At 50.8% G+C, this 17,447-nt stretch overlaps 1 protein-coding gene across 1 annotated transcript in view; it reads right to left on the reverse strand.

Moving 5' to 3' along the window:
• Positions 1-17,447, reverse strand: part of slc24a3 (solute carrier family 24 member 3) — a 344,477-nt gene that overhangs the window by 30,972 nt on the left and 296,058 nt on the right. Inside the window, exons 7-8 of the mRNA XM_080200075.1 lie at positions 12,937-13,011; positions 3,953-3,978 (exon numbers count right to left, since the gene is read on the reverse strand). Of these exons, the coding sequence (XP_080056201.1) occupies positions 3,953-3,978; positions 12,937-13,011 (101 nt within the window). The remainder of the gene's footprint in view (positions 1-3,952; positions 3,979-12,936; positions 13,012-17,447) is intronic.

A 17,447-nucleotide genomic window follows, 5' to 3' on the forward strand; every position in this document is an offset into this window, starting at 1 on the left:
AGGGGGTGGATGGATGGTCAGTGTGGAGGGGGTGGATGGATGGTCAGTGCGGAGGGGGTGGATGGACGGTCAGTGTGGATGGAGTGGATGGATGGTCAGTGTGGAGGGGGTGGATGGATGGTCAGTGCGGAGGGGGTGGATGGATGGTCAGTGTGGATGGAGTGGATGGATGGTCAGTGTGGAGGGAGTGGATGGATGGTCAGTGCGGATGGAGTGGATGGATGGTCAGTGTGGAGGGGGTGGATGGACGGTCAGTGTGGATGGAGTGGATGAATGGTCAGTGTGGATGGAGTGGATGGATGGTCAGTGTGGATGGAGTGGATGGATGGTCAGTGTGGAGGGGGTGGATGGATGGTCAGTGTGGATGGAGTGGATGGACGGTCAGTGTGGAGGGAGTGGATGGATGGTCAGTGTGGAGGGGGTGGATGGATGGTCAGTGTGGAGGGGGTGGATGGATGGTCAGTGTGGATGGAGTGGATGGATGGTCAGTGTGGATGGAGTGGACGGACGGACAGTGTGGAGGGGGTGGATGGATGGTCAGTGCGGAGGGAGTGGATGGATGGTCAGTGTGGAGGGGGTGGATGGATGGTCAGTGTGGATGGAGTGGATGGATGGTCAGTGTGGATGGAGTGGATGGACGGTCAGTGTGGAGGGGGTGGATGGATGGTCAGTGCGGAGGGGGTGGATGGATGGTCAGTGTGGAGGGAGTGGATGGATGGTCAGTGTGGAGGGGGTGGATGGATGGTCAGTGTGGAGGGGGTGGATGGATGGTCAGTGTGGATGGAGTGGATGGATGGTCAGTGTGGATGGAGTGGATGGATGGTCAGTGTGGAGGGAGTGGATGGATGGTCAGTGTGGAGGGGGTGGATGGACGGTCAGTGTGGAGGGAGTGGATGGATGGTCAGTGTGGGGGGGTGCATGGATGGTCAGTGTGGATGGAGTGGATGGATGGTCAGTGTGGAGGGAGTGGATGGATGGTCAGTGTGGAGGGGGTGGATGGATGGTCAGTGTGGAGGGGGTGGATGGATGGTCAGTGTGGAGGGGGTGGATGGATGGTCAGTGTGGAGGGGGTGGATGGATGGTCAGTGTGGAGGGGGTGGATGGATGGTCAGTGCGGAGGGGGTGGATGGATGGTCAGTGTGGAGGGGGTGGATGGATGGTCAGTGTGGAGGGGGTGGATGGATGGTCAGTGTGGAGGGAGTGGATGGATGGTCAGTGTGGAGGGGGTGGATGGATGGTCAGTGTGGAGGGGGTGGATGGATGGTCACTGTGGAGTGGATGGATGGTCAGTGTGGAGGGAGTGGATGGATGGTCAGTGTGAATGGAGTGGATGGATGGTCAGAGTGGATGGAGTGGATGGATGGTCAGTGTGGAGGGGGTGGATGGATGGTCAGTGTGGAGGGGGTGGATGGATGGTCAGTGTGGAGGCAGTGGATGGATGGTCAGTGCGGAGGGGGTGGATGGATGGTCAGTGTGGATGGGGTGGATGGATGGTCAGTGTGGATGGATGGTCAGTGTGGAGGGGGTGGATGGATGGTCAGTGTGGATGGAGTGGATGGATGGTCAGTGTGGAGGGGGTGGATTGATGGTCAGTGTGGATGGGGTGGATGGATGGTCAGTGTGGAGGGGGTGGATGGATGGTCAGTGTGGATGGAGTGGATGGACGGTCAGTGTGGAGGGGGTGGATGGATGGTCAGTGTGGAGGGAGTGGATGGATGGTCAGTGCGGAGGGGGTGGATGGATGGTCAGTGTGGAGGGGGTGGATGGATGGTCAGTGTGGATGGAGTGGATGGATGGTCAGTGCGGAGGGGGTGGATGGATGGTCAGTGTGGATGGAGTGGATGGATGGTCAGTGTGGAGGGGGTGGATGGACGGTCAGTGTGGATGGAGTGGATGGATGGTCAGTGTGGAGGGGGTGGATGGACGGTCAGTGTGGATGGAGTGGATGGATGGTCAGTGTGGAGGGAGTGGATGGATGGTCAGTGCGGAGGGAGTGGATGGATGGTCAGTGTGGAGGGTGGGATGGATGGTCAGTGTGGAGGGAGTGGATGGATGGTCAGTGTGGAGGGGGTGGATGGATGGTCAGTGTGGATGGAGTGGATGGATGGTCAGTGTGGAGGGGGTGGATGGACGGTCAGTGTGGATGGAGTGGATGGATGGTCAGTGTGGAGGGAGTGGATGGATGGTCAGTGCGGAGGGAGTGGATGGATGGTCAGTGTGGAGGGGGTGGATGGACGGTCAGTGTGGATGGAGTGGATGGATGGTCAGTGTGGAGGGGGTGGATGGATGGTCAGTGTGGAGGGGGTGGATGGATGGTCAGTGTGGAGGGGGTGGATGGATGGTCAGTGTGGAGGGGGTGGATGGATGGTCAGTGTGGAGGGAGTGGATGGATGGTCAGTGTGGATGGGGTGGATGGATGGTCAGTGTGGAGGGAGTGGATGGATGGTCAGTGTGGAGGGGGTGGATGGATGGTCAGTGTGGAGGGGGTGGATGGATGGTCAGTGTGGAGTGGGTGGATGGATGGTCAGTGTGGATGGAGTGGATGGATGGTCAGTGTGGAGGGGGTGGATGGATGGTCAGTGTGGATGGAGTGGATGGATGGTCAGTGTGGAGGGGGTGGATGGATGGTCAGTGTGGATGGAGTGGATGGATGGTCAGTGTGGAGGGGGTGGATGGATGGTCAGTGTGGATGGAGTGGATGGATGGTCAGTGTGGAGGGAGTGGATGGATGGTCAGTGCGGATGGAGTGGATGGATGGTCAGTGTGGAGGGGGTGGATGGGCGGTCAGTGTGGGTGGAGTGGATGGACGGTCAGTGTGGAGGGAGTGGATGGATGGTCAGTGTGGAGGGGGTGGATGGATGGTCAGTGTGGATGGAGTGGATGGATGGTCAGTGTGGATGGAGTGGATGGATGGTCAGTGTGGGGGGGGTGCATGGATGGTCAGTGTGGAGGGGGTGGATGGATGGTCAGTGTGGAGGGAGTGGATGGATGGGCAGTGCGGAGGGGGTGGATGGATGGTCAGTGTGGAGGGGGTGGATGGATGGTCAGTGTGGAGGGGGTGGATGGATGGTCAGTGTGGAGGGGGTGGATGGACGGTCAGTGTGGAGGGGGTGGATGGACGGTCAGTGTGGAGGGGGTGGATGGACGGTCAGTGTGGATGGAGTGGATGGATGGTCAGTGTGGAGGGGGTGGATGGATGGTCAGTGTGGAGGGGGTGGATGGATGGTCAGTGTGGAGGGGGTGGATGGATGGTCAGTGTGGAGGGAGTGGATGGATGGTCAGTGTGGAGGGGGTGGATGGATGGTCAGTGTGGAGGGGGTGGATGGATGGTCAGTGTGGAGGGGGTGGATGGATGGTCAGTGTGGAGGGGGTGGATGGATGGTCAGTGTGGAGGGGGTGGATGGATGGTCAGTGTGGATGGGGTGGATGGATTGTCAGTGTGGATGGAGTGGATGGATGGTCAGTGTGGAGGGGGTGGATGGATGGTCAGTGTGGATGGAGTGGATGGATGGTCAGTGTGGATGGAGTGGATGGATGGTCAGTGTGGAGGGGGTGGATGGATGGTCAGTGTGGAGGGGGTGGATGGATGGTCAGTGTGGAGGGGGTGGATGGACCGTCAGTGTGGATGGAGTAGATGGATGGTCAGTGTGGATGGAGTGGATGGATGGTCAGTGAGTGCAGACTGTCGATTGCTTTGTTGCAGTTGGTGAGTATTTTATTTGTCGATCGAATTGACCACATTTGAGAGCTCGTTGCAGACACTCAGCAGGGTGGGATAGACAGGGGAATCAGTGTAACTGTTTAAAATCCTTTCCAATATTCATACAGATTGATTCCGTATCTCTATCGGGTGAGACTGTTCAGTGTAACGGTGAATCGGGGACAGGCGTTCGTGGAACATTTAATATCCGAGAAGTCGGATTGTTCAGTATTTTGAATAAAAGATACTCACCAAGAAACCTTTTCATCGTAAATAATCTGCGGAGAAAATTAAACAGTTACTGTGTGTAGGACTTCGCGTCTTTCAGCTCTGTTTCAATTTCAAAATAAAGAAATTAAATACTCAATCCTCCAGAATAAATTCAGCAAGAATTTACGAATATATATCCAGCGATAACTCAAAGGGCACAAATGAAGGAAAGTATAAATAAAGAAAGGGCATAATGAAGAAAAGTACAGCACAGGATCAGGCCCTTCAAACCCATGCCGATCATGATGCCCTAATTAAACTATAAAAACAATCTTCTGTCTTTACTCGGTCCGTATCCCTCTATTCCCTCTCTATCCATGAACCCATCAAGATATCTCTTAACTGTTGCTAATTTGCCTGCTTCCACCGCCTCCTCTGGCAGCTCGTTCCAGGCACTCTCCACATGAAAAACCTCCCCCGTACATCTCCTGTAAACTTTCCCCTTCTCACCTTGAGCCTGTGCCCTCCCCCGTGTCTCTGACCCTTCCATCCTGAGTAAAAGCCTCTGACTATCCGCCCTGTCTGTGCCTCTCACCATTTTGTAGACCTCTATCAGCCTCCGTCTTTCCAGTGAAGACAATCCTAGTTTATTCAACCTCTCCTCAGAACCAACACCCTCGAAACCAGGCAACATCCTGGTGAACCTTCTTTGCACTCTCTCCAAAGCTTCCACATCCTTCTGGTAGTGTGGTGACCAGAACTGCCCACAATACTCCAAATGGGGCCTAACCAAGGTTTGAAAGCTGGACCATGATTCCCCAACTCCTGCACTCAATACCTCAGCTGATGAAGGCAAGCGTGCCATATGCCTTCTTAATCACCTTGGCCACCAGTGTTGCCACTTTTATGGAACTGTAGATCTGAACGCCCAGATCCCTCTGTATGTTATGTATTATTCCTGCCAAGTTCATTATTAGGGTTAGATGGTGCACATTGGTGACCTGTGTTTACGTGCACGGACAATGTTGTCTATTTACATCTTAAACCCATCTAATCCCGCAAGTCAGCTTTGATCACCTGCTGGGACACCGATGTGGGGACACTTTTCAGTGAAGCACTCCTGTGATGTGGGGACACTTTTCAGTGAAGCACTCCTGTGATTTGCCTCTGGTTTAATTCTACCTACGTTGGGACTGGCACATTTTACCCTCCCACCATCTCAGCTGACCCACTCAGGTATCAGTGGGATCTCATCGGACCTGTGGAACAGGGGTCAGCACTGCTGCCTCACAGGGCCAGGGACCCGGGTTCAGCTCCCGGCCTCTGGTTGTGTGGAGTTTGTACGCCCTCTCCGTGTCTCCGGGTTTCCTCCGGGTGCTCTGGTTTCCTCCCACAGTCCAAACGTGCGGGTTAGATGGATTGACCGCGCTAAATTGCCCCCTTAGTGTCCAAAGATGTCTAGATTAGAGAGGAAAATATGTAGGGGTTAGGGGGATTGGACCTGGGCGGGATTGTTGTCAGGGAGTCGGTGCAGACTCGATGGGCTGAATGGCCTCCTTCTGCACTGTCGGGATTCTATTCAATTTCCTTCCTTCAGATTTGCGCTCCTTGGTGGGTGAGAGGTGCGTATGCTGTGTGTCTGTCCAGTCAGCCAGCCTCAGATCCACTAACAATACGGACTGCAGTCAAACCAGCCAGCGGTATTTAACAAAGTGATAACTGGCAGGAACTTCAGCTTGTTTTAGCACGGTGGAACTTAAACACAGACCAACCGTGATCTAACTGAGTTGTGGAGCTAAACAGCCTCCAGCTGTTTGGCATGATTTAACCAGCACCTCAGTTTATTCCCTCCCGAAGGTGATTATTGAGTTCTCCGCTGAAACGTTATCAGTGTGAAAGGCGTTCGGCCGCTCCCGCTGGAACAGGCTCAGAGAATTCGACAACCAGCCCCACCTCCCTTCACTGGGGCAGGGTGGGAAAATGTACGGGTGGCGCAGTGGTTAGCGCGGCTGCCTCACAGCGCCGGGAATCTGGGTTCGACTCCCAGCTTGGGTCAGTGCCTGTCTGGACTCTGCACATTCTCCCCGTGCCTGCGTGGGTTTCCTCCGGGTGCTCTGGGTTCCTCCCACCGTCCAAAGACGCGCTGGTAAGGTGCTAAATTCCCCCTCAGTGTACCCGAACAGGTGCCGGAGTGTGGAGACTTGGGGACTTTCACAGTAACTTCATTGCAGCGTTAATGTAAGCCTACTTGTGGCACTAATAAATAAAGCTTTAAAACCCCACCGGGGATGAACGGTGGTAATATTCTGACCATTAATTTCAGAGTTGTTCCCCAATATCAGTTTGTCGCGTCGTTGTACTTTTCACGGTGAAGGGATGATTGAATAGCCTCATGTTGACAGATGTAAATCACAGTGTGAGTGCCAGTCCTTCCCGTGTGGAGACTGAGTTACGATCGCCCTGACAGACCGCAACTGAACCATTTTCAGCAGCTCCACAAACTCTTGCAGGAATGAAGAATGACCACCAGATGGCAGTCAGACCCCAAACATATCAGGCACTCTCACAAAGTTGAGGCTTTTAATTTCTCCAGCGACTGGTTTACATGACGGAGTTCCAGATGGACTTAGCAGAAACATGCAACAAAGAAACTAGAAGCAGAAGGAGGCCATTCGGCCCTTCAAGGCTGTTCTGCCATTCATTTAGATCATCAAATTCAATATCCTGATCGCCCCTTCCCCCCCCCAAATCCCTTGATCCCTTTAGCCCCAAGACCTATATCTAATTTCTTCTTGAAACCACACAATGTTTTGACTTCAGCTACTTCCTGTGGCAGTGAATTCCACACATTCACCACCCTTTGGGTGAAGACATTTCTCTTCCCCTCAGTTCTAAAAGGTTGACCCCCTTATCCTCAATCTATGACCCCTAGTTCTGGACTCCCCCCACCAACCTGGTAAACCTTTGTTTGACTCCCTCTGTAGCAAGGACACCCTCCCTCAGAGAAGGACACCAAAACTGCCCACAATACTCCAAATGTGGCCTCAGCAAAACCCTATGCAATTGCAGTGAAACAACTCTATTCCGATACTCCAATCCCCTCGCTGTGAAGGCCAAGATACTGTTGGAATGGCACGGTGGCACAGTGGTTAGCACTGCTGCCTCACAGTGCCAGGGACCCGGGTTCGATTCCTAGTTTGGGTCACTGTGCGAAGGCTGCATTTACTCCCCGTGTTTGCGTGGGTTTCCTCCGTGTGCTCCGGTTTCCTCCCACAGTCCAAAAGACGTGCTAGTTGGGTGCTCAATTCTCCCTCAGTGTACCCGAACGGGTATCGGAGTGTGGCGACTAGGGGATTTTCACAGTAGCTTCATTGCGGTGTTAATGTAAGACTACTTGTGACTGATAAATAAACTTGAACTTTATTTGCCTTCTTCACTGTCTGCGTTAGGTCACTGACAATGATGATCTTGTGCGCTCGAGTTGTTTGAGGGATTGAGGTCTGTGATCTCTCTCCGCCATCCCTGCATCAGTTGCTTTCACTACCATTGCACTTGACTCCGAGGGCTCGCTTCAGGTCTCTCACCTCGCACCCCACTCACAATCTGGGGCTGCTGTAATATGTCCTCAGAGGCAGAAGTCCCTTCCCCAACATCCTTTTATTTCCAAGTCTGACTACAGCGCACAGAGGGCTGTCAGTTAGCAGCCTTCGCTAGGAGTGCCAGAGGAACTGACACGCCTGGGTTCAGTACAAAGCAAGAGGCTCTCTGATTGGCCCATCATTTGGGTCCTTAGTCAGGGAGTTTGTATTCTAACAGGCCCACCTCAATTGCCTGATCAAAATCATTACAGCTGCCCGTGTCATAACCCACACGTGGTGCCGTTTGCATGTTACCCCAGCACTCGTTACAAGATGGCTGCCCACCTGACAACTCTGCAATTTTAAAATGCTCACCCTTCATTTTGAATGGGAAAGGTGCGGGGTTCCAGGGACAGAGCGGGGGAGAGGGCCGGAGTGAGATACTCTGTCACTGCAGGCTCTTTATTAATTAGTAACAAGTAGGCTTACATTAACACTGCAATGAAGTTACTGTGACGATCCCCATGTCGCCACACACTGGCGCCTGTTCGGGTTACACTGAGGGAGAATTTAGCATGGCCAATCCACTTAATCAGCACATCTTTGATCACTAAGGGAGAATTTAGCATGGCCAATCCACTTAATCAGCACATCTTTGATCACTAAGGGGTAATTTAACATGGCCAATCCATCTATCCTGCACATCTTTTGGTCTGTGGAGGAAACTGGAGCCCCCGGAGGAAACCCACGCAGACACGGGGAGAATGTGCAGCCTCTGCACAGACAGTGACCCAAACGGGGATTTGAACCCAGGTCCCTGGCGCTATGAGGCAGCAGTGCTGACCACTGTGCTACCGTAGATGGGTGAAATGGCCTCCTTCTGCACCCTCAGGATTCCCTGTCACCCATCCTTGCCGGAGTGTAACCGTTGTGGGCACGGCAGAGGCCGGAATTCCCTAATCCGTCAGACTGTGCCGTGTTTTACTGGCTGCAGCCTGCAAACATGCACCAGCACCACTCTAGGCAGCTTCATGTCAGCGAACCACTTTATTCCGATCCAAAGCTAAATATTTGGATTACTGAGTTTCACTGCGTCAATCTCAGCGATTTATCTCGGTGTGAATCATCAGGGCTTTAAGGAGCTTCATCAAGTACATAGCAGAAAATTAATTAATCATAGAATCCCTACAGCGCAGAATGAGGCCACTCGGCCCATCGCGTCTGCAGCGATTCTCCAACACAGCATCCCACCCAGGCCCTAACCCACATATTTACAGAATCACTGAATCTTTACAGTGCAGAAGGAGGCCATTTGGCCCATCGTGGCTGCACTGACAATAATCCCACCCAGGCCTCATCCCTGTAACCCCAGATATATACAGCGCTAAACCCCCTGCCACTAAGGGAGAATTGAGCATGGCCAATGCACCTAACCTGTGACACGATGGCACAGCGGTTAGCACTGCTGTCTCACAGCACCAGGGACCCGGGTTCGATTCCCGGCTCGGGTCACTGTCTGTGTGGAGTTTGCACATTCTCCCCGTGTCTGCTTGGGTTTCCTTTGGGTGCTGCGGTTTCCTCCCACAACCCGAAAGACGTGCGGGTTAGGTAGATTGGCCGTGCTAAATCGCCCCGTAGTGCCAGGGGGACTAGCTAACGCATGGGGTTATGGGGGATAGGGCCTAGGTGGGATTATGGTCGGGTGCAGACTCGATGGGCCGAACGGCTCCCTTCTGCAGTGTAGCTTCTATGATCTTTGGACTGTGGGTGGAAACCGGAGCACCCAGAGGAAACCCATGCAGACACGGGGAGAATGTGCAAACTCCACACAGACAGTGACCCGAGCTGGGAATCGAACCCGGGTTCCTGACGCTGTGAGACAGCAGTGCTAACCACTGTGCCGCTCTGTACCACACATTACATAGAAACAGATAGATGGACACTTCCAGTTTTTGTCGCCATATCCCTCCACCACACAAATGTAGTCCTAATCCCCTTATTGCCTTCCCAGTTTCGACATCGCAATATTCCCCCTTCCTGTCAAACACAGACCCAACCTGTTGCTAACTGAATACAGGGGCTGGAAAATCTTACTGTGCCACGGGAATTGGAGCGGATAATGGGAAAATCTGTTGAACTCCGGTGGGGTATTAAGGTTTCGGGATGAGCAAGGCTGCAAAATCTCACCCATTGTCTTGGGCAAATGGAATTTAATGTTGGCAAGTGCGAGGTGGTCCACTTTGGTAGGAAGAATGGTAGGAAGGACTATTACTTACGTGGCGAAAAACTGCAGCAGGCGACGGTGCAGAGGGACCTCGGGGTCCTTGTGCATGAGTCGCAAAAACCCAGCTTGCAGGTGCAGCAGGTGGTCAGGAAGGCGAATGGGATGCTGGCCTTCATAGCGAGGGGGATTGAATATAAAAGTAGGGAGGTCTTGCTGCAGCTATATAGGGCATTGGTGAGGCCGCAGCTGGAGTACTGTGTGCAGTTTTGGTCGCCGCACTTACGGAAGGATATTTTGGCCTTGGAGGGAGTGCAGAGGAGGTTTACTAGGCTGATGCCGGAGTTGAGGGGGTTGAGCTATGAGGAGAGGCTGAATAAACTAGGCTTGTACTCGTTAGAGTTTAGAAGAATGAGGGGAGATCTCATTGAGACGTATAAGATGATGAATGGGATGGATAGGATAGAGGTGGAGAGACTCTTCCCGCTCAGAAAGGATAGTAGGACTAGGGGGCACAGCCTCAAGATAAAGGGGGGGGCGGTTTAGAACGGAGTTGAGGAGGAACTTCTTCACTCAAAGGGTGGTGAATCTCTGGAATTCTCTGCCCGTTGAAGTGGTGGAGGCTGCCTCGCTAAATATTTTTAAGACGCGGGTTGATGGGTTTTTGATAAGAGAGGGGATTAAGGGTTATGGGGAGAGGGCGGGAAAGTGGAACTGAGCCACGACAGATCAGCCATGATCTTATTGAATGGCGGCGCAGGCTCGAAGGGCTAGATGGCCTACTCCTGCTCCTATTTCTTATGTTCTTATGTTATGTTCTTTATCAACATTCTCAGTGTAAAAAGATCTACGGCCTTCATTTCTTAATGCTATGTCTACGTCCCTCCGTTACAGATCCCTCAATCACTGGGAACAACTGACCCTGTCTCATTTTAAATGTCTGCGTGAAATCAATCCTCAATCTCCTCGAACCAAATGAAAATCTTCCGTTTTGTTCCAATTTGAGAGCCAAGCTCCTTCAGTCTTGGTGGGGAGGGGGGTGGGAGCGTACATTGTAATAATTCCTCAGCCCACCCCACCTCCGCTTGTCCGAGATTCTTCCGGAATGATTCCAGTGCGCCCAAACATGGACAGGGTTAAAATGACGTTCTGACACTTCCAGCCCCCCACCCCTGAGGCACTCGGCTGGAATCTACAGAGAGTAACACTGCAACAGGCAAAGGTTCAATTTATTGACAACTCCGCCACGGGTGCTCTCACCCGCTGCGGCTTTGAGGGAGGCTCGGGTGCACAAGGAAAGCCAAAAATAGAAGCCGATTGCCAATTCAATTTACAGCAAATGTGCGGAGGCTTGCTGCATGACAGAACGGCAGTGTAACCTGAGCGTGTCAGCCAGAACTGCTGGAGCTGTGTCACAGTGCGTTAGCAATCTTAAGGTGCAAACAGCGAGCGCAACGCAACCCGATACCCAGTCCTGAGCTGGACGGCACATCAAACCAGAGACAGGCAGAGCGAGGGGACAAAAATCAAACCCCCTTTTACCATTTCCCAGGCAAATTTAAACGGCATCGAGTCTGATTTTTTTTTTTCTAGGGTTTTTTTCTCTCGTGCCTTGCCGAGTACAAAGGTGACAGATGTAAAGAGTGAGGAATACTCTCGGTGTCAGTACAAAGAGCAGAGACTGTGATGTGGCCGCACCTTCAGGGGACCTAGAAAGGTTTCTAGAACAAGGGGTCACAGGTAGAGGTTGCGAGGTGGTAAATTTAACACTGGGATGGGGAGGAACTACTTCTCGCTGGGGGTGAGGGGGGTTAATGTGTGGAACTTGCTGCCCCATAGCGCGGTGGAATCTGAATTGTTTATTGGTTTCAAGAGGGGGACACATATATTTCTAATAACTAAAGGGATGAAGGGATTGGGGGACGGATAAGGAGGTGGATTTGAGATCAGGCATGATCTGGTTGAATAGCGGAGCAGGCTCGAATTTGCCAACTTCTGCTCCTATTTCCTATGTGGGTTTGACAGAGGGGTTGAAGGCTTGTTTATTCGCATCCAAAGCAGGCTTACATTAACACTGCAAAGAAGTTACTGTGAAAATCCCCCAGTCGCCACACTCCGGTGCCTGTTTGGGTACACAGAGGAAGAATTTAGCACCTAACCAGCACATCTTTCGGACTGCGGGAGGAAACCGGAGCACCCGGAGGAAACCCATTCAGACACGGGGAGAATGTGCAGACTCCACATAGACGGTGACCCAAGCCGGGAATTGAACCCGGGTCCCTGGTGTTGTGAGGCTGCAGTGCTAACCGCTGTGCCACCCATGCTATCCAGACATTGAATAAGCATCTAATCTAATTTTCTGCGGTATTACATGCCATACTGTGCAATAGAGTGACAGATGTAAAGGGTGAGGAATATTCTTGACGTCAGTACGAAGAGCAGAGACAATAAAATGGTCAGATCTTCAGGGGAAGCAGAAAGGTTTGACAGAGGGGATTGTTCCTGTAGAGAAATGAATAATCTCAGGGTGTATTCAGCAGAGACAGGGAGTTAACAGGATTGCCAGGGTCACGAGTATCATCTCACCATTAACCGTCTAGTGATCATAAACCAATCCTTAGACTAGAAAGAAGGTAAATGGACATGAGATTGCAGAATGCTTGGTGCAGAGGGATCTGAGTGTCCTTGCATACAATCACAAAAAGTCAGTGTGCAAGTACAACAAAACTACTGAAGAAGGCAAAAGGAATGATGACCTTTATTGCAAAGGGGAACGGAGTGTAAAAGTAAGGAAGTCTTACAGCAACTGTACAGGACATTGGAGAGGCCACAACTGGAGGAACGTGTACAGTTTAGTTTCCTCAATAAAGGAGGGTTACACTTGCACTGCAAACGGTTCAGAGAAGGTTCACCGGGCTGATTCCTGACTCATGGGAAAAGATTGAGCAAGTTGGGTCTATTCTCAGAACACAGAATAATGAGATGTACTGATTGAAAGATATAAGACATGGAGAGGGCTGGACAGGAAGATACTGAGGGAGTCGGAAAGGGAGATACTAATGAGGTTGGACAGGGAGATACTGAGGGGGTCGGACAGGGAGATACTGAGGGGCTCGGACGGGGTGATACTGAGGGGGTCGGACGGGGAGATACTGAGGGGGTCGGACAGGGAGATACTGAGGGGGTCGGACAGGGAGATACTGAGGGGGTCGGACAGGGATTCTTACCAGGATAAGAGCCATCACCGACAGCGTGTAGTAAGTGGAATCTCTGATCAGTGACCACCAGGTCAATGGCACAACCTGTAAGGAGACAGAGAGAGAGAGAGAGAGGACACATTACATATGATTCAAACAAGCCCAAGGGAAGAGAACCATGAAGAGGGACAACGCAGCTTACATTTCTGTACACCACACACTCCCGGATATAATAGAACGGCTCCTGGTCGGGTTGGACATCACTCTCCTTCTCAGAAGGGAGAAAATCTAAACACATCTCCTGTCACAGACATGAATTAGCCTAAAGGCAGCATTGTACAGGTCGAAGCTCTGACACATTTCCCATTTTCGTTGGGAAATATGAAGCACATTCTCCCCGTGTCTGTGTGGGTTTCCTCCGGGTGCTCCCTCTCACACTCCAAAGATGTGCGGTTTAGGTGGATTGGCCATGCTAACCCTTAGTGTCAGGGGGATTAGCATGTGGGGTTATGGGAATAGGGCCTGGGTGGGATTGTTTTCAGAGCAGATTTACATAGAAACGTAGAAGATAGGATCAGGCGGAGGCCATTCAGCCCTTCAAGGCTGCTCCACCAATCACCACGATCATGGCTGATTGTTCAATTTAGTAGCCTAATCCTGCTTTCTCCCCATAACCTTTGAACCCATTCACCCTGAGCGCTATATCCAACCACCCCTTGAACACATTCAAAGTTTTGCCATTAACTACTTCCTGTGGCAATGAATTATTCAGGCTCGCCACTCTTTGGGTGAAGATTAGATGGGCCAAATGGCCTTTTTCTGCATTGTAATGATTCACAATCAGTAACTCGAAGGGCTAAATATCAGTTATAGGCCCCTAGACTGAATCTTATGGGGCGGTGGGGTGGGGGGATCAGGTCGACCACCCCCAGGGCTGGAAGGGGGGGAGATGTGAGGAAAAGGTTTCTTGTCCAGATGGGGGTGACGGTCTGGAATGTATTTATTATCTGGCAGGACGGTAAAGGTGAGTTGCCTCACATCCTCTAAAAAGTAGCTGGACACGTGAGGGCTATGGGGCGAGTGGGGTGGGGCTGAGTATCTGACTGGGTGTGTCTTTAGCTTGTCGATTATTATAGCTGTTCATCTCGGACTTATCTCCACACCCCGTGTGGTTTCTAACTCCCTGACGTCCCAGGGCTGGTTGGAGGGATGCCAAGTCATACACTTCGCGCAGGGGGTGAATGTTCTCCTTACTGGAAGGAGCGGCCAATCTCAAAAAAAATAAACTTCAAATGCACGCTCCGTCACCCTGTCAGGGAGGCTGAGATTCACAGTTTGTTGGAGAATCAAACACTAAACAAGCGACGTCTCAAAGAGCCCAAACAGCTTGTTTTAAACATTTGCCACCCATAGTTTATTGACGAAGGACAGGGTATGATGAAGACTGATTGATTGATTGCAATCCTGGCTTTAATTTGCTCAAACTGTCTTCGATTCCGCTCTTCAGAATTCCAACTGATTCCTGGAGCTTCTCATCGACTAATAGCGACCTCCTCCTGATGAGAACATAAGACATAGGAGCAGAATTAGGCCACCCGGCCCATCGAGTCTGCTCCGCTATTCAATCATGGCTAATATTTTTCCTCATCCCCATTCTCCTGCCTTTTTCCCATAACCCCCGACCCCCCCCCCCTTATTAATCAAGAGCCTATCTATCTCTGTCTTAAAGACACACAATGTCCTGGCCTCCACAGCCTTCTGCAGCAGAGTTCTACAGATTCACCACTCTCTATCTGAAGAAATTCCTCCTTATTTGTTTCAAAGGATTGTCCCTTTAGCCTGAGGTTGTGCCCTCTGGTTCTAGTTTCTCCTACTATTAGAAACATCCTCTCCACGTCCACTCTATCCAGGCCTCGCGGTATCCTGTCAGTTTCAATAAAACCCCCCCCTCATCCTTCTAAACTCCAAGGAGCACTGACGCAGAGTCCTCAACTGTTCCTCATACGACAAGCTCTTCATTTCAAGGATCATTCTTGTGAACAGGTTAGCACTCACAAGCCCAAATGCAGGTCGGAGTATTGGTGTGGTTTACTTTGACAGTGTGTGGGGTGAATGCATAGGGAAGCCATTCCCATTCCCGACACAGAATGGGGATGGTGCTTTCTGCTCTCGTTGAAGAGACGGATGGTGGGGGGCGGGGTTCAGAATTTTCCAGACCTCCTAGAGTGTGTTTTTCCTAGACGGAGGCTGCTCCCCATTGGCTGCCATTGGGATCTTCCGGATCCGCCAATGTCTGCAGTAATTTGCAGGGCTCAATCATCCCCACCGTGGAGGGGACCCACCATTGGTAGAACCAGAAGATCTGGCAGGCGGGGAGGACTGGAAAATCCTGTCCTGGGTTTTGCAGCATCTCTGTTGAGGACTTTTGGAACTAAAGCCATTGGTCTCCAGCGACTGAACGATAAGAGAGCAATTTATATTGTTGTGATGTTGGTTAGAGTAATTGTAGGTTGGCGTTTGAAAGTTGTAAAATATGAGGAAGAAAGGATTGCAAAGCCCCTTTTAAAAAGTGGCGCTTCTTCTGTGTTAGAGAGTTACAAAAATGCAAGTGCATACAGAGTGCCCAAAATGAAACATTAAAAATGAAACACTTGTATCAAAAGGCCAAGCAGCAGTGTTATCAAGGCAATAAGCTTTCAATAGTTTTTTCAGGCTTTTGAATTTTTTTTGAATTCAGTCAATTAATTTGAATTAGGCACTCAAAAACTAAGAATCTATCCGCTTGTGAGGGATATTGATGTGCCATCACAGCTATAAAAGGAAGGGACAGCGGGACAAAAGCAGAGAGCAACCATCAGAATAACAGTTCTTCGTTCAGCTCTTAGTTTCATTTATGTCTTGAGGGAAAGCACTGTCTCGATAGTGAAGGTACCAAAGAAGAAAGAAGAATCAACACAAAAGACCCAGTATATTCCAGAAGATAAAACCCGGTTGTAATTTAGAGAGTGACTAAAATTCTATGGTTTTGTTAATGAGTGGGAATTGTATTTATTGGGACAACATTCCATTAAAATCGTGTTTTATTTGGTTTATTTATAGTTTAGATAACCTGTTCACTATTAGTATTTTGACTAATTTTTTTTGATTTGATTTATTATTGTCACTAGAATACAGTGTAAAGTATTGTTTCTTGCGCGCAGACAAAACTTACCATTCATAGAGAAGTAAAGGAGAGAGTGCAGAACATAGTGTTACAGTCGTAGCTAGGGTGTAGAGAAAGATCAATCTAATGCAAGGTAGGGCCATTCAAAAGTCTGATTGCAGCTGGGAAGAAACTGTTCTTGAGTCAGTTGGTACGTGACCTCAGACTTTTTATATCTTTTTCCCAAAGGAAGAAGGTGGAAGAGAGAACCTCCGGGGTTTGTGGAGTCCTTAATTATGCTGGCTGCTTTGCCGAGGCAGCAGGAAGTGTAGACAGAGTCAATGGATGGGAAGCTGGTTTGCGTGATGGACTGTGCTACATTCACAACCTTTTGTAGTTCCTTGCGGTCTTGGGCAGATCAGGAGCCATACCAAGCTGTGATACAAGTGGAAAGAATGCTTTCTGTGGTGCATTTGTAAAAGTTGGTGAGAGTTGTAGCTGATTTGCCAATTTTTTTTAGTCTTATGAGAAAGTAGAGGCGTTAGTGAGCTTTCTTAACTATAATGTAGGCATGGAGGGACCAGGACAGGTTGTTGGTGATCTGGACACCTAAAAACTTGAAGCTCTCAACCTTTCAACTTTGTTCCCATTGATGTAGACAGGGGCGTGTTCTCCTTTACGCTTCCTGAAGTCGATGACTATTTCCTTCGTTTTGTTGACATTGAGGGAGAGATTATTGCTGCCACACCAGACACTCTCAGGGAGTCATTTTGCCTTAACCGCTGAAAGTTGCTGAACAGCCGATTGCAACCACTTCACACTCACCTTTTACAGATTATGAGGCGAGGGACTCCTCTTTGAGTGGTCAGGTCTTAGTTCTCAGAGAGGGGATCAACCTCCGCATTATAACACTATCGAATCTTTTCTAAGCGCCCATGCAATACTTCTTGGCGTGTAGTCACTCTTGCCATGCAGGAGATGCAGCAGCCAATTTGTACATAGCAATCTCCCACAAACAGCAATGGCATTCTGAGCGGAGAGTCTGCTTTGGTGATGTCGATGGAGGGTTAAACATTGACCAGCACACTCCAGGAAAAGCCATCTTCAACCTGAGGCCCCAGACACCGAGAGATGGCGGTCAATCAGAGGCTGGCAGTTCCACTGAAGGACAGCGCCAGTAATGGCTGCCAGTACCATGAGGCCTACCTGAGGCCTAGGACTGCCGCTGGACCCAGATCAGACTAAGTGATGGCAGGAGTGGGGGAACGAGGCGATGTGCAGGGGGGGCGGTGGTGCGATTGTGCAGAACAGGTACTGGGATGGCTTTAGCTCCCTTTCCGATGCTGGTGTCCCCCCCCCCTCCACCCCCGTCAGTCACACTCCCTTTGAACGCAAGGCC

Source organism: Carcharhinus amblyrhynchos, chromosome 12, assembly GCF_965287045.1.
Source record: "Carcharhinus amblyrhynchos chromosome 12, sCarAmb.v2.hapA, whole genome shotgun sequence".
Classification (NCBI taxonomy): domain Eukaryota; kingdom Metazoa; phylum Chordata; class Chondrichthyes; order Carcharhiniformes; family Carcharhinidae; genus Carcharhinus; species Carcharhinus amblyrhynchos.